The 21,096-nt window shown below is 38.0% G+C and overlaps 2 protein-coding genes across 2 annotated transcripts in view; one reads left to right on the top strand and one right to left on the bottom strand.

Annotated features, from left to right (window-relative positions):
• Window positions 1-21,096, bottom strand: part of Med12l (mediator complex subunit 12-like) — a 306,200-nt gene that overhangs the window by 50,979 nt on the left and 234,125 nt on the right. Inside the window, exons 18-26 of the mRNA XM_005393030.2 lie at window positions 20,410-20,553; window positions 18,963-19,126; window positions 16,033-16,164; window positions 10,089-10,316; window positions 9,348-9,489; window positions 7,519-7,639; window positions 7,059-7,160; window positions 6,240-6,353; window positions 2,828-3,027 (exon numbers count right to left, since the gene is read on the bottom strand). Of these exons, the coding sequence (XP_005393087.1) occupies window positions 2,828-3,027; window positions 6,240-6,353; window positions 7,059-7,160; window positions 7,519-7,639; window positions 9,348-9,489; window positions 10,089-10,316; window positions 16,033-16,164; window positions 18,963-19,126; window positions 20,410-20,553 (1,347 nt within the window). The remainder of the gene's footprint in view (window positions 1-2,827; window positions 3,028-6,239; window positions 6,354-7,058; window positions 7,161-7,518; window positions 7,640-9,347; window positions 9,490-10,088; window positions 10,317-16,032; window positions 16,165-18,962; window positions 19,127-20,409; window positions 20,554-21,096) is intronic.
• P2ry12 (purinergic receptor P2Y, G-protein coupled, 12) overlaps window positions 1-21,096 on the top strand; it is a 46,200-nt gene that overhangs the window by 9,004 nt on the left and 16,100 nt on the right. The window lies entirely within an intron of this gene.

Here is a 21,096-nt window from a genome sequence, read left to right as displayed (position 1 = left end):
GATTCAATATTATATGTGGTCTTCATAATCTTTACGGAGTACATGAATGATATATCATTGAACAGACAGAACACAGTACAACAAATATTTTAAAAATTATCTTACTCGATACTATTATGCATGCTACTATTATAAATAAAAATTGTGTGCATCTACTTTCTATATAATTATTTTCATATGATAATTTGAAAGAATCCCAACCACTAGGTCAGAGTATAACAAAAGTTTACGGCTACAGATGCACGTGGCTAATTGCCTCAGGTTTCTCCCTACTTAATCTCCTAGCACCTCTTCTTCACCATTTTTTTCAAGGGCAAATTCTGGTACTGTGGTAGATGGAATAAGAAATCAACAATAGTAGCAGAGCTCAATGTGAACCCAGATTATTTCAGATGAAGTATATTTCTTAACCACCATACCAGAGACTCAATACTGATTTTCCATTAAAATCACCTGGGAAATTTATAGCATTCCATATCCAGGTCCCACATTAGACCAGTTAAATCAAACACAGGCAGCAGTACTGAGATACTGTACTTGTACTTTTCCCCTACGCATCAAATTCCCATCCGTCCTTCTTCCCTTCCTTTTCTTCCCTCCTTCCTCTTTCCCTCCTTCCCTCCCTCTCTCTCCTCTCTTCCTTCCTTCCTTCTTCTCTCCCTCCCTCCCTTCCTTCCTTCCTCGCTCCCTCCCTCCCTTCCTCATTAACTAATCCATTTGTTCAGTTCTGGCTACTGCCACTGGTAAGCTAGGCCCAAACTACCCAGGAGCCTCCCATGGGGCTCACACAGGAACTCCCTGAGACCAGCGGCTAGACGCCTACACCAGCCTGCCCACCAGCCTTGCTGGAGCTCTAGGACTCAAAAGCTTGTATATGCCTCACATTGGGAACCAAACTGTAACTCTTTTTCATCATCTATGACTATTCAGCTAATTTTTTATCATGGTTAGAATAAACCTATAACATACAAAAACATGGTAGAACTTTACATCTATAGTAAAACACAAAATACGTAAGTCACATCACTTTTTTGTAAGCAAGAAAGTGTTTCATTTGAAAAACATGAAAGGATAAAGATAATGAAATAAGTCAACTCAGGCAGGGAGGGCCGAACACAGGAATATGGGGAAGAAGACACACCTCTGAATACTTTGTGTGTACTGAGACTTTTTATGTAATTCTATGCAAAGAACTGGGATGTAAGAGAATTTACACTGAAGTTAAACAAAAAGAAACCTACTTCTATTTGAAATATAGGATATATTTATACTAAAAAAGAACCTCAAATAACCTTTGAATACAATAATGTAAACCTACAGGAAAAAAGCACAAACTTTCTTCAACTCCTCTTAGTAACTTGCTTTTCCTCGAGTTATATGGATAACAGTTCTAAAACCACAGAATTGCAGAATTAAGCAATTAAGTAAGTGAGCTGATGTTATGGGAATGCAGGGTTATTTTGCAAGAATGCAAGTGGGAAAAGTAAAGCACAACTTTACAGAGTTGGATGGGAACTGGAGGTGTCAGTACGAACTCAGGATTACAGACACGCACACACTTGTGTATATGGATGTAGTTTGCTCCCAGATGCTTGCTGAGAGATCTGGAAACAACGGCACTCCTTAGAACAGGCATACACCCTATTAGTTCTTGCCTTCTAAGCACCATTCTCTACCAAACAAAACCAGCACTCCTTGGGGGAATGAGTGATGTCAGTGCTAAGGCAGGGAAAGTACAAGATGGGCCAGAAAGTGAGAAGCAAACCTACAACACCTTGAACATTAAAATAACTAAGGGCAATATATTCCACATATGGATAACAAAAAACAAACAAGTAAATAAAAGGCTAGAGATTCCCTTCAGTAGGAAAGAAACTGATATTGTGGAGGAGGACAGGGGCGGGCACCATTTTGCACTCATGATAATAACAACTGGTTTGGACAAGAATAAAAAATGGATGCTTATGAGGGGTGAGGAAATTCACATCATCTCAAAGTGTCTCCCCAAAGATTCCTTATTAATTACAAGAGGTAAAACAATATCTATACAGTGCAGAAATCTTAAAATTAAAATGGAGACACCTCAATCAATGTTATATCACCAATAAGGTACAAAGGGACTTTGTATGCCTTAAGATGTGGGTACCTGGAAGAACACAACTTTACTTCTGCAGTCTCTGGGCAAGGGATGCACAATCTGAGGCTAATCTTCAGGAAACGTTAGACAAATGCAGTAGCGCTAGGACAAATGACCCAAGTGGACTGTCGCTTAGAGATGAGAAAAAATTATGGTACCAATCATAAGTTCTCTGATTTTTATAAAATATATTTTGATCTTGTTATGAAATAAAAATGGGAGTATTCAAAAAACAAAGTTTAAAAAACACTACTACCCTCAAAGGGATCAGAAAAAGTATGCACCCACACTCACACAAATAGAACTGTAAAAAAGCACATGTAGCAAAATGTAAAAATCAGTGCATAGCTATAAAGAATATACTGTAGTTATTATTATTGCAACTTTTTAGGAAATTTGAAATTATTTCAAAATAAAGGTAGTAGGGGAAAAAAGGACCACACGTATGCAAGTTTCCTCCAATAGCAACCAACTATCTTTGGAAGTTGATGCACTTTCAAAGTAAAAGACAAAATGAAGCCAGGCATGGTGGTGCATGCCTGTAATCCCAGCACTTGGGAGGCTGAGGCAGGAGGATCGTTGCAAGTTCGAAACCAGCCTGGGCTACAAAGTGAGCTCAAGGCCAGTCTGAACTGTACAGAGAGACCCTGTCTCAAAAAGACAAAAAAAAAGAAATGCATTGGAGAATACCTGCTGACAGATAGTCCTCAGGACGTATCGGGCATATTCTCTTAAATTGGCAGTCTCTATGGAAATACTTTTCCCACAGGATTTCACATTTTGAGAGGCAGTCCAGATGTCATCAGCATTCCCATCACGCCGTAAACTTCTCACGGCAAAGTCCTCATTCTTTAAAGAGCTGACGTTGTTACTGCCAATTTTGGCATCTCCTAAATGACAGAACCACAAAAGCAAAATCACAGAAGTTCAAAATATTGCCAAATATTTGAGAGTAAAATGAGGCTAGCCCCAAGGGATTTAAAATATGTGAATAGTATTATTATCACACAGCCAATTGTTCAGCAAAGAGCGCATGGATCAAGAGAATAATGAAAGAACCCAGAGAACTATCAGACAGAGAGAAAAAGCAAGTTCAGAACTCATTCCTTCTTTTGCTTACAGAATTAGGCACACTCACCGAACTTGGAAAGACCATTATGAATCACACTTAATAGCCACAGAACATTGATTTCACCAAAAGTTTAAGCATGAAGGTACTCAAATTGATTTGACTTATAGACAAGGAAAAATGGGTTACTCACCCTATGAGGTGTCCCTTTTTCATTTCTTCTCTTACAATGACTTATTTTCTATCCATAGGTCAAGAGAAAAGTTTTGCCTTAGCTCACCTTACTATCAACTTCTTGACAAGAGAGATTTATTTCCCTGGGAATGGAAAAGGGCAATGCATACTAAGGAAGCCCTGCAAAGTAGGGCACTCATTGAATAACCCATGTCTTTCACCTTCCTCTCTGAAACATCCAAATTAGAAAACCTTACCTGATCAAGCTCTAATTTTTCAGTGAAATGAAGCTAAGGAAAGTGTTATCCTCACAACAAAGTTCTGGGAGGAAACAACTGAACAGAATTCATTTGAATAGCCAAAAGAAACCTTTAGCGATTATACAGAAATGTCATACTTTAAAAGTGAGAGTCATACAGTTTGGTAGTAAGGATTGTCAAACAACAGCAGAACCTTCAGACTTTTGAGTGCTTTACCAACAGGATCAAAATAAGCCTTTACAAGAAAATTTCCCGGGATGAAAAATGCGTTCGGCTAAAGCCTTCATGGCCTGCAATAAGTGACTGAAACTAAGCCCACGTCAGTGTCAAAGAGTCGAATGAAACCCACAATTTTGACTCTGCTGAAAAAATTGAATACTTACTTATAAAATCTTAAGCTGAGGAGACATAAATACATTGCAATCTACTAATACGCTCTCATACATTTCTCAAATAAAATACAAATACAAGAAGTACTAATTTTACCTACAGGAATTTATGTAATTCATCAGAGATTTTTAGGAGCTGAAGGAATGAACATCAAACACCAAAATTTAGTATATGTTCTTCACCCTTAGGTGATAAAACCAACTATTACTACATTTCAAATTAAACAACTATGGGATTTATGAACCAAATACAATATACCTTGCTATCTCTAAATACATTCTGTAAATAGGGGTGGGGAGGATATTGGGAAGACACTGATGAGGTAGTAAATTAAAACCTCTGTAGATCAAAAACAAAGAAACAAACACCTCTACCAGTCCCAAACCAGGATATGTTCACTTAGCATTAAGATAAGAAGGTCTGACAGGATGTGCCAGAACCTTCTGCTACTGCACAGACTACAGAACAAAGTATTTATTTATTTTATTTATTTATTTTTGGTGCTGGGAATCGAACTCAGGACTTTGCACTTGCCAGGCAGGCGCTGTGCCGCTGAGCTATATCCCCGGCCCCAAACTGAGTTTTTAGTGTGAACCTGGTCCAGTGCTCTGTTGCTATTTGACCAGCCTGATCCTGACTTAGACTCAGAGAAGCCTCCATATTACCTGAATATTTAAAGAAGCTGGCAAATTTTAATTGGGGTACGAGCAGTCCTACAAATCAAGGGGCCAATGTCTGGATGGCACCGATCATGATTTCTGCCATTGAAACATCTGTCACTTACATATTCATACTTCCAACATTAGTTTATTGAAAGACTCTTTGCTAGTTTCTCTGATGAGCCCTAGAAATACCGCAGGAAGAGAGTCAGTTGGGGCAGGACGGTCTGTACATTTATTCATTCAGTAAAACTGACTAGTCATCCTTCCCAACAAACATGATCTGAGTAGAAAAATTTTACTCACTAAAATGAGCATTTAACATGGGCTGTAATACTACAAACTCCTAGAGTTCAGAGGAAAAGCTGTAACCTCTCAAGTAGCTCTGCTCTTCCCTTTCTGCTACAAACTCATGGGCATTTCAAAGAATATACTGTTTTTCTGTGAACTTTTAATAGGATGTTCCATAAAAAAACCTCTCCTATTTTCCCTTGTCACCACCAAATAACATTTCTTCAGCAGGAGAGGGTTACAGCCTCACTCATATTCTTTTCTTTCTTCTTTCTTATTTTTAAATTTTGACAAAGAGTTTAGCTAAGTTGCTATGTAGCTAAAGCTGGTGTTGAACCTGTGACCCTCCTGCCTTAGCCTCTCAGGCGCTAAGATTGCAGACATGTGCCACCACATTTGGCCCTCACTCCCTTAACTCATGTTCTTTAAGAATAATCTACAGCAACTCCTAGCCAGCCACTCAATCATTCCGTTTTAACCAAAGGGGGCTCAGTAAGAGCAAAAGAGGTAACTACTATTTAATCAACACCATAAGAGGGTCTCAAAATTGGAATCAGGCATTATGAATTCAAGAATTCCTAATCCTTCAAATCCTTTATAAATTTACAAAACAAATGCTTCAGAGTACTATATAGTACATGAACAGAAAGCAGCACTATTACTCCAAGAGAATATGTACAAGTAAGTGTGTGAGGGACAATTGTTTTAATAATTAAATTTAAAAGTTACTGTGATAGCTAACATTTACTTTATAATATAAACACAATTAAAATGATCACCCAACTCATGAAAAAAACTAAGGCAGAAAACTTAAAACTTGCTAAGGGCCGTAAGAGAAGCAGAAAAAGTATGATTAAAACACTCAGGTTTTTTGATGCTCTGCACCTGGAATATAATCTGGCTGAAGTTTAAACCGTTAGTGACATCACCAAGTCCACCCTGTCCCTCATAAAGTGTGATTTCTGCCAATAATAAAGGCAAAACAACCCTGTGACTCTATTTTATAATGAGATAACCCGCAATTAAACAAAACAAAAATACTATTTGTATTTAAATTCCCCCGAGTAACTCGAGGTAAGGGACAGAATTCTACAGAGTTCAATTATAGTTGGAGTAGGGGAAGTTAATTAAGTTTTCCAGAACAACAAAGAAAACAAACCATGTTCCAATAACACTAATTAGATTTTAACTTGAATACAAATTATTTTGCCTCCATTTCTGGTGATTAATCAAGAAACTAGGAGTCCATATAGTCTTACCAAGCATCATAATTGCTTTTAAGACAGCAAAAACAGCTCCCACTTCAATGCTGTTGTGAGCAGCGGCTAAAAGGTGTCTATCACAAGATGATCTTATTCCGGGGAAAGGTTTGCCTATGAAAACAACAACAAGCCTTTAATAGTCTCATCACCATCATTAACCATCTTTTGTAATCATTTACAGTTAGCAGGGCCTTTCATTGTTAGATTGTGGGCACTTAATTGCCATTTGCTGGCTTTAATTGATGCTCCTTGGATTCACTGACACTGCCAGTACTCTTACTTAATCTTTTTTTTTTAATTATTAAAGCAATGTTTTTGCCCTGTAGAGATGTAGCAAGAAGATTAGTACGATTCCCACGCAGACACATACATATCTACATGCAATGTTTCTCAGGTAGACTTCACTAACAATTCTTACCCCTTTTAACAATTCAGTACCTTTCCACGATTCTTGCCCCCTTTTCTGAAGAAGAGAATAAATGAATCACCACGACCCTAAGCTGGGATGGCGTGGTTCGGAATCAACATACACAACACGTTAGAGGATCGCGCTGCCCACCAACATGCCATGGCCTAAGAGCCAAGGTATTTTTATTGCCTGTTAACTCCTGGTTTTTCTTTCCCAACATATCCTGATATTATATAAGTGAAAGGTGCTGACAGCCCTCTTGGTAGCATTTTCTCACTTGTTCATCACCCCCAGATCAAACCCACAAAAATTAGGAAGGAAATTACAAAATGGGCATCCTACTTGTTATTTTAAACCTATACGTCTACATGAGAATGTGAGCAGAGGTTTTTCAGCTGTTGGCTCACCAGCTGCCTGAGGTAAGAAGCAGGCCTGCGGAGCTCGGAAGAGATGAAGCAGGAGTCTGCATGTCATTCTTGCCCCGGGCTCTGCGTCCGCATCTCCACACGCTAGGAAGAGAGGATGAAGAAGCGCGTTTGTTAACAGAGTCAAGAACAAGTCCTTCAGGTTTCCTATTAAGATAAATTTTCAGGAATAATTTAAATAAATTCTTCTGATAGTAAGAAAATAAGCTACTGGCTATACTTTTCTGAAACCCAAGTGCTTCCCTAAAACAGGTGACATAAGGGCAGTTTCCTCTCCAGCAGGGATCTGTGTGACTCTGCATAGAACAGGTATTAAAACTCTACCCTCTCTATCTGACAGCACACCACTCTGCAAAGTACATACACCTTAAGTTACACTTTCCCTGTGTTCACTACAAGACAAAAACCTAACAACACACACAGCTCCTGGACGCCTCCTTACCTGCCGCTAGGAGAGAGGGAAGTGCGACGTGCTGCACGACGTCCTCCAGGGAGAAACACTGTCGTGCTATCAGAATAGCAATGAAAGTAGCTAATGAATCATGGAATGAAAGGTCACTCACCTTTAAGAAAAACATTGACAGGTTTTAATACCTAACACCCTTTTAAGTATTCTCAAAGATCAATACCTAAGAGAATGTAGGCAATACCAATAAGATCTCAAATCCTAACATTAACTAACCAGGAGAGAGAAATGATAACTTCTTGGGACATTTAGCATGTAGGCCCATTTCTACTTTCTAAGACAAAGCATGAGGTAACCACATCCAAATGGCATAAGAAGATACTTGGCTTTACCTTGTGCACATACAATTGAAAAGCCACACACACACAAATTTAAAGAAGTCACTGAAAGAAGTAGTATGCTTAGTACCTTTGGCAGAAAGCAGTATGTTGTGTCATTTAAAGTTAAGACCGCCAGGAGGCAGGGAAAACAAGGACAGCCGGTACAGTGGAGAAGTAAGACATTAATATTATTGACTTCCATTTTGCAACAACTGGCTCGACTTCTTTAATGTGATTAAATTAGTTTTAAAAATAACTTTGAAAGTTTATAATTGACTCCTAAATTTAAAAAGAGTGGAGACAGAGGAAGGTAAACAGTTCAGTCACAGGGAAAGCTAAGGAATTGCCCACCTTTATAAATCTCACAAGACATTGGCAGAAAATAATAAGAAATGACTACTGTCATAGTAGCCTTCACTTTGATTAATACTACATGCCAGGGACCATAGCTAGCAATGTACAAAAATCACCTTATTTAACAGCACAAGACTCTAAGGTTCACACTATTATTAATTCCATGTTAACAGACGAGGAATTAAAGGAGAAGACAAAATATAACAAAGAACAACCAAGAGGTAAGGACCTGAAAGATAAAAACTTGGGTCTTTTCTGTCTGGGAAAAAAGTGTCACCACTGATGAATTTTATGTGTGTAAAATGCTAACCCTCAGAATGGAGACATAGAGATAAGACTGTCCGCTCTGTCCAAGACAGCAGAACTAGGGAATAAGTTTTCAACTGAGAAGCAACTTTAAAAATGCATCACTCTTTGTTATAAAATACACGAGGAGGTGAAAGACTATGCTGAGAAGCGATAAGGGGGGTGCGGGAATCAAGATATATTTTTCAACAGAAACACACACCATGGACACAACCTGACATTGGAGGAAATCAGATATAGGGGAAGAGACTGTACCCGCTGAGGAAACAGGAGGAGAGACACTGTAACTCTTCATCACCACCCAGACACAATCACTCTGATAGAAAACCGTCTGCATCTACACTTGAGCTTTCTTAAGCAACACAACAAACCCATATTCCTAGATAGAAGTTATACTGGTTCTCTTCAAATTGTAAAATGCTTATGTCCTATGCCACAAAGAACCCAAGCCATGTGGTTAAAACAAAGATCTGAAGAGATAATCCATACACTTTTAAAAAAACCTCAGAGAAAGCGCAAGGTCGTGAGTTTGGTTCCCGGTACCAGAGAAAAACCAAAAAATAAAAAATAAAAAAACCTCAGAGTAATGGAACTTGTAGGAAACAGGAAAACTCTTGGTACCACTGCTACAGATTCATCAATTTATTTTGTTTTTTTCATTTATTAAATTCTGGGCAACTACACTGAGGTTTACTGCTTTTAGATAAAAAGGATATTCTACAATGTTGCAGCTCACTACATTAGAAAACTAAAAAAAAAAAAAAAAAACAGATTACCCACTAGTTAAATTCTTAATTATAGTTTGAAATGAAAAAGAAAACTTACATCTACAGTGCAAAGTACATCATTAAACCCCCACACGTGATTTGAAGAACAGCAAAGAGCCTTCAGAACCCCCAGCCACTCTGAACTGAGAACAGTGCAGCAAGCAGTCAGCTCAGAGGAGAAGTTGGCTATGTCGTTAATCCTACAAAAGAACAGAGAAGGTAACCTTGTGCAAGAGAGAAACGGCCACACGAGGTGCGTGCACTGAATGTGTATTTCACCGTCACAGAACAAATCATTCATTTTCTTAGATTTCAGGATATAACACCCACTTATCAAGTTACCTATAGAATCTTAGGCAAAACATAAAAACAAATGGGCTCAAATGTTTTCTAATACTGCTGTTAACAAGAAATAATCATACACATGTGAATTAACATGTTTTCAGTTCTATAAACAAATATGATCTATACATTTACATTTTAAAGGAACCAAAATTAAAGAGAATATTTAGTGTAAGTAGGTCCAAGAATGGTTTTTCAAAATATAAGAATCTTATCATATAAAACAGATCATATAACTTACAGTATGTATCTAAAATGCCCCATATCAGAGCGGTAAGCCAGAAAGCACTGTCTCAGGTTATGAAAAGCAGAGGTAAACTCAGGAATAAAAGAAAATTGGGGGGTGGGGGGGACAGCCCAATGTGAGCTCAGACAATTACTGAAGAGCTCCACCCCACGGAAGCACCAAGGCAGCAAGTCTCTGACTAAACATGGGCTCCAGGGTAAGCCGTCTCACCTTCCAGCATCCTGATGGCCCATACATACATTCATGAGGGTATTGCAGACAAAGCTGTAGCGATTGGCAGCATTGTCACTAAGGATCTTGCCCAGCATTGAGTAGTTGATGCTTCGGGCTGAAGGATTCTCAATAAAATCCATCATGAAGTCTGGATCCCATCGCAAGTTGGAATTCGCAGGCATCACATTATTGTATATGGTCTGCTTTACTTTTGAACAGGCACTACTGAGGTTACAAGAAGAAAAGTTAAAAAGCGGGAAAAAACTACAACAGCAAGAAAATTATTTCACTTTAGGATATATTAAATTGCAGCAATGGAACTACTTCCCTAGAAAACATTCACATCATGCGTTCTTAATTTCATCCTTTTAATAATTAGCACTAGGCACACAGCCTGGAATGCAGTAACTCCTCAATGAATAGTAGCTGAATGGATGGGAAAAACAAAGCAAGAATAAGATATTCCATTAATAAATATTATTTCCTAAATCTTTCTACATTTTACATGCTCTAAACATCAAAGAATTTACTAAGGCTTCCAAAAACTCTCTTATGGGTATTTGCAAAGTATGATTAGTTAGGAATAAAAATGGATTCAATTATACATGAGGAAAAGTTTGACGTAGTAGTGTTAACTGCACAGCGTGGAAGGCTATTCCTCTAGGCGCGGCGCTGCAGCACGAAGCCTCCATGGGCTCTGTGGCACAGCTGTGGAGAGGAGGGCCACGTTCCGTGCCTCCAGAGTTCACATGCCACTAGTGGGATATAAGTAACACACAAGTTCTACAAGAGTGAGCAAGTAACTCTGTCATTCCTAAAAACTTACTATGCTGTGTTTCTTAGCACCTTTATTAAATTTTTAAGTCTTATTTATCATATAAAAACATATCATGTTTCAGTGGGCTACATCTGAACAGAAGTATAAGGGGAACTGGAACGTATCTCCTCCAATGTTGATCTACAGATATGACTAAGGATCGTCTTACTTCAAATATCATATTCCATACAAACTAAGTCATTCATACCCACTTGCTGAGTAAGTCTATAAGCAACATTCACATGACATATTCAAGGGCTCTTTTCTGCTATGCACTAGAAATTCTAATTTTTTTCTTTTTTTTCTTTTTGGGTAACAAATGTATTTGTGGTTAGAGTGCTACTGGACCTGTTTTGTAACCCTCACAATTCTTTTGCACCTTCCTAAACAGGAGTTAGGGATGAGTTCCTCAGAATTGGAAAAAACATATGCATTCTTTACCCTAGAGTGTTGCCATGGCTACCAGCTTTAAGCAAACAGAGATCGTTCAGCTTGGCATTTACTAAAATGTAACATCAGTCATCCTCTTTCAGAATCACTCCTGCCATGTTTGTTAAAACCACAGATCCCTAATTCTGTTAGCACACTGAATCTGTATGTTTAATAAGTTCTTCCAGATAAATCTGGTGACAAATAATGCCTGGAAAGCAGTGGTCTCACAAGAAGACTAAGCTGACCTACTAAACACAATAATTACAGTGTTCTCTGGCCGGTACATATCTTTGTAGGCACTTCATGTAAAAACTCATCAGCTATCACTGAAGAATGTAAGTTTGCAATCTGGAGGTACGCCATTTCCAAAATGATGTCCATTTCATTGTCCCCAGGGCTTTTATTTTTAATTTTTATTCTGGTTTTGTTTTTTTTTTTGGTTTTTTTCTTTGGTTGTTTGATTTTTGAGACAGGGTCTCCCTGTGCAGTTCAGGGAGGCCTTGGGCTCACTTTGTAGCCCAGGCTGGCCTCGACCTCCCAAGATCAGCCTCCCCAAGTGCTGGGATTATAGGCGGGCACCACCGTGCCCAGTTTAGTCATCTGCATTTTTTGTCTTACACTTGCCACACTTCCAGCTGTATTTTTCATTTACTCTCACATAGTAATAGATCTTGAAGGGTTTCGCTTTCGCACTCAAAATGAAATACAAACTTTGCTCCTTCCTGGTTCCCACCCTGACTGCATACTGTTGATTTTCTCTGACTTCCCATACCCTAAGTTTTTGATGATACAGACTTCTGCAAATTGTAAAGCACTACCTCTTTTTCACTCAACTTCCCACTTAATGATGCCAATCTTTTCATGTCTAAAGCCCTAACAACTCTGCTTTTCTTTCTCAGTTTTTATGAGATCCACCTGACTTTTCCTCCAGTAGGTAGACTTGTCCAGAGCGCTTGTCTCCAACTGGACTGCATAACTGCCTGAATTCTGTGGTTCATGCTGATGTTTCCCCACACTTTATTTCTAACCCTCTTGCCTCATTTACTCCACTCTTTCTACATGACAGTCTATGTTTTAATACAGTGTCAACTCCCACGTAGACTACGCTCTAATTACTACCACTTAGGCATCCACATGTAGGGAATTAAGCCAACAACTCAGACATTTCCCTTCTACACGTGCATGTGTCAGAAATGCCTGGTACAGCAATTAAAGCAACATACATAGTAAGGCCAAAAGAACTTGTGTTCAAATCAAGGCTTCACTAAGCATTAACTAAGATCAGGAACAATCATTTGTTAATAGGAAAAGTCACTTGTACTTCCTGTGATGGTTGTAAAGATTTAAAATCTTGGTGGGCACAGCCAACACAGCACCTGGTACAGAGCACAGCTCAAGCAGTGATAGACATATATTCTGGTTTGGGACAAGATGCCCCAAAATGCTCATGTGTTGAGACGTGGGGCTTTGGAAGGTGCCTGGCTCATGGGTGTGCCAGTCTCATTAGGGGATTAGCTCAGCCAACTGCTAGGGGTGGGGCCTAGGGAAGGAAGTAGGTCACATAGGGTACGGTCTAGAATGGTACATACTTATCCCTGGCCCCGTCCTCTTTCTCTAGCGCTTTCCTTTTCTCCCTGCTTCCTGGCTGCTATGAGGTGAGCAAACCTCCTCTGCCATGCCCTTCTCTCATGGTGTTTTTCTCCCCTGGAGCGAAATGACCATGGCAAGTGTGAGCCAAACTAATCCTTTTCTCTTTTAAGCTGTTTATTCTCAGATGAAAATCTGACTAATACAATGTGATTAATGTTAAACTTCCCCAACTATCTCACATAACTCTATGGATGTTTCAAGAAAAAATTAAAACAATTTTATTAGTACATTAACAGAAATATCTCTGAGCATCTAGCTTGTTTGTCCATTTTTTTCCTAATTCCAAACTAAAAACATCACTTCAAGATATCCCAAGAAACCAGGTGCGGTGGCACTTACGTGCAGTCCCAGATACTTGTGAGGCTGAGGTAAGAGAACTGCGATAGCCCAGGAGTTCAAGCCCAGCCTAGGCAAGAAAGGGTGTGTCCAAAAACTGATATCCCAAGAAAGCTGGATTTTCCTTCCTCTTCTTCTGGGAGTAGAGGTTGTTCGGACAGTGTACTTGTCTGTGCTAACTCCATTGATCCTGACTCCTCACCACTGACGCCCTAATCTCTCCACACCACACGCACATTCATTTAGTTATCCTGCTTGTGTTGTACTGCAGGAACAGGAGGGCTAAAAATGCTACTAGGACTGAGGAAGTTCACCACTAAAAACAGGACTGTGGCAAATGCCACATCACGAGAAAACTTTCTGGAAAACATAAACCAAAACTGAAAGCTCTACGCAGTGTAACAGGAGAAAATATTTATTACATCATTTCTGTGGAAAAGGATGTCCTAAGACTCCCACAAGTAGTTTACAAAGGATCATTTTGAAACCTAACACATTCCATGGTAACACATTTCCATCTTTTATCAATACTATTAAAAATATGATTTTTCTTGTATATATATCGTTCACTCCACAGTAAGGTCCACAAGCAAGTGTTTGGGGCCACAAAGTGACATCTCTACGGTGCCTGCGAAAAGCTTCAAACCCTTTAAGGCAAAGGGATACAGTAGTTAAGAAAGAAAGAAAAATAAAAGTTTTGGCTTGTGTGTAGCTTACATTCCAGTGGGGAGCCAGGCCATAATACTCAGATGATGTGCTGGAAGCAGCAGAATCCCACGGTTGAGAGAATGACCAGAAAGGGGATTGTGATGAGAGAAGCAAAGCTATGAATGAAGGATAAAGTGAACACACCAGTAACTGTAGAGAGTACACAAGGCAAGGCAAGAGCAAATGTAAAAGCCCAAGGTAGGAGCATTCATACAGTGTTTGAGGACCAGGAAGAGGGTCTGCATGGCCAGAACCAAGTGTACGGAGGAAAGAAGATAGAAGCGTGATCTTACAGATTCTGAAGTCTAATTTTATGGTGAGGAGATGGAATGCCACTGGAGTCATCTCTGAGTGTGGAAGTCCTTAGTGGACAGTATATTAAAAATACGCCCACAAACATCAAACATTCAAGCAGGGTCACCAGTTAGGATGACTCTGTAGTTGCCCAAGCAAGAGATGACTGTGATGATGATGAGGATGTCAGACAGTGGCTATATTCTCAACATAATTGGAAGGCAGAGCTCATAGGATTAAACAAACTAGATACACGGTATGGGAGAACAAAGGAAACTATAACTGATCACTCTCCTTTTCCTTCTGAATCCCAAATTACTTCTGCCAGATATTTTCTCTTCCTACTGCCCCCTTATTTATAATTAATAATCTAAAATTCCTCAAAATAACATTAAATAAGTTTTTATGTTTCAGCATTTGTGTTACCTACAAAGGTAATGAGTGCTAAGATAAAAAGAATGTCATGGAGTTGGGGGTGCCACTTGAGAGAGACACAGATGAAGTGAAGTCAGCATGCAAATAGATCTGAAAGAATGTTCCAAAAGAAGAATGGGCAAAATACAGAATTATTTCTCGCAAGTTCATTTCAAAATTGTAATCATAGCTAAACACAGTAATTTGTGGTAGGCGGTTAGACTTCCTGCAAAAGGTAATTCAATACGAATTCTGGATAAGGACTAAAAATATAAAAATATCTTTTGTAGAAATACAATGTTCTGGAATCATTAAACATAAAATGCTTAAGCAGTAAGATTTATTAAAAGTAATAAAACGTATGACCTAATAACAATGCCACCTATGAAGTCAAAGACAGCAAGTAAGTTAATTACAGACTTTACAGTATCTTCTTATAATTAACTCATGTATGTTCATTATACGAGAAGACATTAGATAGTATTTATCAAGCTGAACATTAATCAAATAAAATTAGTAATATGAAGCTGGTTGCCTTACACTAATGAATGCATACTGGTTTAATGTGGTTTAAAGAAGATATTGGTCATTTTTTTTCAAAAGTTCATCCACACATGAAAAAGTAATCTGTTAAACAGTGAATTTTTTAAAGAGAGGTAAAAATGTACAAACAGTTTTTAAAAAGTTGTGAAGACTAAATGAAGCTATACAAGATTCCGTAAGTCACTAGGAAATACAGCTTCATGGTGTCTAGACAATACTAGAACTACCCACAGTAACACGAAAAGCTGTCCTAGAAAATGCGATATTAAAACCAAGAGGTATACAGATTGAGCAAGACACAAAAATACTGCCACAAGGAGTCTTTTATTAGATTTATAATTCAAATTGAATTTTAAACTAAAAATATAATGACATATTAAGAATTGATCAGTAATTCAATATGACATCTACAAGTGTACTATATTGGTAAAACAGAGAATGTAAAATCTTAAATAAAATATTCTTTAATTATTGAAGACATAAAATTGGACAAACTTAGAAAGCTTATGACCCAAAGGCAATTCAATCTAGCAGGGAAAAACTATGATCACATTGTTATATTTAAAATGGTCTACCTTTTTATCACTATATATTTTAGTATTCAATTTAAACAAATCTTGACTATATCAAAATTACCATTAGTTGAAATAATAACTCTCATTATTAAACAAAAAAGGCAATAACGTGGAATCACTAGCAAACACAGGCGTGATCCTATTCCCATCCCTGTCAATTCCTTCTACCCACCTGAAGAGGTCTCCAAATTTACTTCTGAGGTGGCTACACGACACGTAAAGATCATAGAGGTAGGCTAAGATGCATCTTTCAGGGGAAGAGCACTCGGAGGGGTTTACAACGTGCTTTACCACACCACATAACCTGGGAGCAGAAAGGCAGAGTGTGAGCCTCGTGTTCTGATAATAACATTCTATCGTCTGAATCTATTAAAAGTGGGAATGTCTGTGTGTTACGCAGATCTTCAAAACACGAGGGAATTATGCATTACCCTAATACAGCCCTGAAATACTAGATATGAAAAGTCCTTTAGAAATGTCACTGACAACAAGAAACAGAAGCAGCGAAGGATGGTTTACGTATGTGGAGGGATCCACCGATGAAGTTGCTGTGAATAGGACACAAAAAGAAAGGGGAGGTAGAGAACCCCTCTCCAGTTCAAAGGTACAGAAATGCACAATTAGTTCGCAAAGATTCCCCAAATTCCAAGAATCCTTTGTAAAGAAACAATTTTTCAAAGCAGTAAAATCGGGTAAATTCATTTTCAAGAGCTGATTCTGGCTTGAATTTGATGAACTCTGATTTGGAGTCATATTCCATTTATTTATCCAAAGCAGAAACCAATTTACCTTAGTTTATCTCATACAAGGAGATAAAGCCCCTTCTCTTTAGTGTCATCCTCTATAACTCCCTTAGATCAGAAGAACAATTATTACTACAACTCTGTGCCATTTTCCCCCAGAGAACGATAGCGTCTGTCCACAGGGCATAGATAAACACACCCATGGGTCTGATTCCAGCACCATCCTGAGTCCTCTTAAAGAGCTGAGCATAACACTACCCTAATAGTGACAGACAAAATTCACATTAGTAAATCTGAACAGGGCTCTAGGAAATCACAATTCACCCTACTCACTGTTCAAAGAGGGTTATGAGGCACAAAAACGTGAAGTGACTTGTACAATGGCAAAGAGAATCAGGAGTTTAGCTTGCCCAACTCCCACACTAGCCTCTCTCCATGGTACAGGGGACAGGGAAAAGCAGGAAGGTGTCTGGGATGCCCAAGCCAGGAAGGAGTAAATCACAAGGGTCAGGGGTCAAAGGTGGATCCCAGGAAATTACATGAAGAAACAGCAGCATAGCATCCCAGTCCCTGTGAAGGAGTGTCACATGGTGCCACCCAGCAGTAGATTAAAGCTACCAACTGGAGCAAAAATGTTAACATAATTAAAAAGAAAAGTAGTAGGCTAGAGATGTAGCTCAGTGGACGAGTGCTTGCTAACGATGTGTGAGGACTTGGGTTGGATCCTCACCACCACAAAGAAGGAAGGAAGAGAGGGAGAGAGGGAGGGAGGAAGGCAGGAAGGAAGGAAGACAGGAAGAGGGAAAGGGTGAGGGCAAGGGAAGGGAAGGGAAAAGGGAAGGTGTGTAACAGTTTTATCTGTTGTTAATTATATAAACAAAAAATTCCACATATGGCCTGTTAACCAAAGAATTATTCTGTGACTACAGTAAACAAACATTGGTTGAGGGTTTGTTAAGTAGGCAACACTTGGTGTATTCAACTTCTCTGACTTGCCAGAGATTACGAAAACGAAGCTCATTCTGTGATCCGTGCGCTCATTCACAGAAGTAGCCAAAAGAAAACAATCAAACAACAAACTTGTCACAGTTCAGCAAACTGCTAACGTGACCAATGAACAGGTTCTCACAAACCATTTTAAAAGCGTGGTGTGAGCTAAGCAGCACGAAGGAACTCCCAGTTAGAAGAACCGCCATGAAACTGTGAGACTTATTGACCACGTGACACTGCATACGTCACTTCACAACCGAGCACTTCATCTACAAAGTCTGAACCTCCATTTTCTTTTTTTGTTTGTTTGTTTTCTGGTACCAGGAATCGAACTCACGACCTCACACTTGCCAGGCAGGCGTTGTGCCACTGAGCTAAATCCCCAGCCCTGAACCTCAATTTTTTGACCTGTAGAACAATACAAAAACTTCAACCTTACAGCAATGCTACTGTATTTCCTTAATTCTAAGATAGATGTTTTAAGTTTGAGTATTTCAGATTTCACTTCCTAATCCATGAGTGCAATTAATACCTGTATATGGTAGCATTTTATTTTCCTAAAAGCTGCCGTCAAGTGATGTCACTTGAAGAATAACAAGTAATTTAGTTACAGGTGCTAGACTATTTACAAAAAGGCACTATGAAGTCATAGATCTCCATGATTCTTTTGAGCCCTGGAGGAAAAAAAAGTGGATAAAAAGGACAAACAGGCTGTGATTTTGTTGTTGTTTATTTTCCCCCTTTTCCTCAACAAAACACTTTAGGGAAAAGGTATGGGGCAGACAGAAGTTTTCAGAGCTTTGTTCCCCACAGCCTCAGTCTCTAACTGGTATACTGGATAATTCCTGAGTCAAGTTTCATGGTGGTAGTAGCGTAAATCCTAGCTAACAGTACACACAAATATGAAAAGACTAAGAAAATTATCGGTCCTAATTTTCCTTTTATCAAAGTTATCATTAATTAATGAAAAATATGAAATCAAAGAACCAAATCACAATGAGATGTGCAGAGCTTATTCAATCTTGGATTTTCCAAATATAAACTGAAATTACACGAAAAGAGAAGTTATAAATAATCATTATTTATGTATAGTAAGCCAAGAGGCTGGGTAACATAAATAACAGTGCTATAACTGATCAGCCTTGTACTCTCAGAAACTAAAGGTGGGAAGGAAGGCAGGAAAGAAAGAAGAAGGAATAATAATTAAAAAGAATAAAATTACTTATATTTCCTCCAATAAATGAAAACAATTAACTATGTTTATTAAACCAGGTATCAGTTCTACTTTCCTCTTAAAACCATAAAATTTTACCATAAAAATTACAAATCCTGGAACTAAATAACTAATAATGACATTTCATGTACCAACCCTTCAAACACTTGGGCTGTCTGATCAGGATTTAGGATCAGACAGCTGTGATACCGCCTGAGAACAGCCACAATGCAGACACACAGTCCTGTGGTATAACTTCCTGCCAGGCTGGAAGATTTTAGGAGCAGTTCGGCTTCCACAACGCTCAGTTCATTTAGTAACTACAACAGAAAAGATTGAAAAACATTACGCCAAAATGAACGCGAAAATCACACTTCTAAAAACTGTGAAGATGCTGTCACTTGGTATACAACGACCTCAGAACACACAAACAAGTGAATAAAAGGGTTTATATATATATATTTTTAAGCCTTTACCAATTAACAGACTTGTTCTTCTGTCTAGACATCAGGGTGTATACAATCAGGAAGTAGCCAGTGCTGAAATAGGTACCGAAACTTTATGGTAGCCAAAGACTCTAGACTCGGTAATTTTAGACAACACTACTACCCTTCACTTTTTTGCCCTTGTTCCTCTTATTTTTAATAAAAAATAAGTTATTGCTACAGTCTTCTTATAGAACTAATCCTACTACAAAAAAAAAAAAAAAAACTGAAACCAAGTCTAATATCTACTAACAGCACAAGGAATAAACTCAAATGTGCACAGAATGATAGTGGGAAAAATTAAAGTATATGAGCTTTTTCAAATTTCGGCCTAAAGTACACTCTACTATAGATAGAAAATAATCTTTCATCATTACTTTAGCAAAATAATAGAAGACAATATAATATTCCAAAAACCTTGCATTTTTAAGTGACATATTTTAGCAACAATTATTATCTAATTGAAAACTATGAAAACAGCTATAATTGAAATACTAGTTGAAGACAGTTAACTCAGAATGACTCAGTTATTAAAATGTGACTGGGTCTCTGAAGGCATGGTAGTTACCATAGTTACCAGAGGTCCGGAGAGGGGCGATGGGTAAGGATGGAGAAACTGGTCAACAGGTACTAAGTTACTGTTAGCAGCGAAAGTGCTGGTGTGCTGTTGCACAAGAGGATGACTATATTAATGGCAATCTACTGTACATTTCAAAATGAAAACATTTTGAAAGTGTTTACCATAAGCACCTCTACATAAATGAAAAATGAATTACGGTTAGCTTGGTATAAACATTATTCAATGTATATATGTACCAAAGCATAGGGGACTCAATGAATATGTACAATTTTTATGTTTTCATGTATGAATTAAAAATCAAATTTAGAAAGGGCATGGTAGCAAATGCTAATAGTCCTAGCACGTGGGAGGCTGAGGCAGGAAGATTACACGAAAGCAAGAGTTTAAGAGTAACCTGACTACATAGTGAGATCCCATTTTGAAGAAAATATAGTAAATAAATCCTTTTAAATTTCTCAAGAAAAAAGAAATCAATAAATAAATTCCATCATGAATGGTAGGTCTGCTTTCCTAAAAGCAAGAAAAGCAGCCTACACACCTGTATTGCAAAGTCAATCAGTCCATTGATATTCAGTGCTGGTTCCATGAGATCAAAGATGAGCTGGATATGGTGGGCCAAAGGGAGATGATAGGATGTGCCTGACGCAAAACTGGTGATTTGTTCCAGCACATTGTTAGAGATCTGTGAAAGCACAAGTAAAACCAATTATATGACCAATACGCCAGAAAATCTTCTAATTAATAAGCTATTTCAGGCTTTCAAGTATGGCATGTGAATTCTTCTATGATTCTATTTATACAAAAGTTAAAATATATTTTCACAGAAATCAAAACTATGCACAAATCACTTAATAATAACTGCAAAAAATATGAAATTGTCATTAAGATGTAGACCTTAGTAATTCTATAAATTACTTGTATAAAACTATACAAGTTAATTTTTTGATGTATCTAATGTGTACTAAATTTACAAGAAAAAGGATGAGATTTTTCTCCCCAATTTCACAGTATTTTACTTCAATTTTCCATAGACTTACCTTCCTCAGCAGTGATCTTCGACCAATATGTAAATAAGCATTCCATTGGGAATTATTTTATATATTGCAATTATTATCATAAGATAAAAATGTTTATGAACAAAAACAAATTCTCAGGAAAGCAAAGTGACAATTAAAAGTAGTATGAACATTGTTTCTTTTTTTTTTTTTTTTTTTTTTTTTTCTCC

Source organism: Chinchilla lanigera, unplaced genomic scaffold (assembly GCF_000276665.1).
Source record: "Chinchilla lanigera isolate Chin_1 unplaced genomic scaffold, ChiLan1.0 scaffold00047, whole genome shotgun sequence".
Lineage (NCBI taxonomy): Eukaryota > Metazoa > Chordata > Mammalia > Rodentia > Chinchillidae > Chinchilla > Chinchilla lanigera.
Note: the sequence above shows the minus strand (reverse complement) of the source record. Positions and strands in the feature narration are given on the sequence as shown.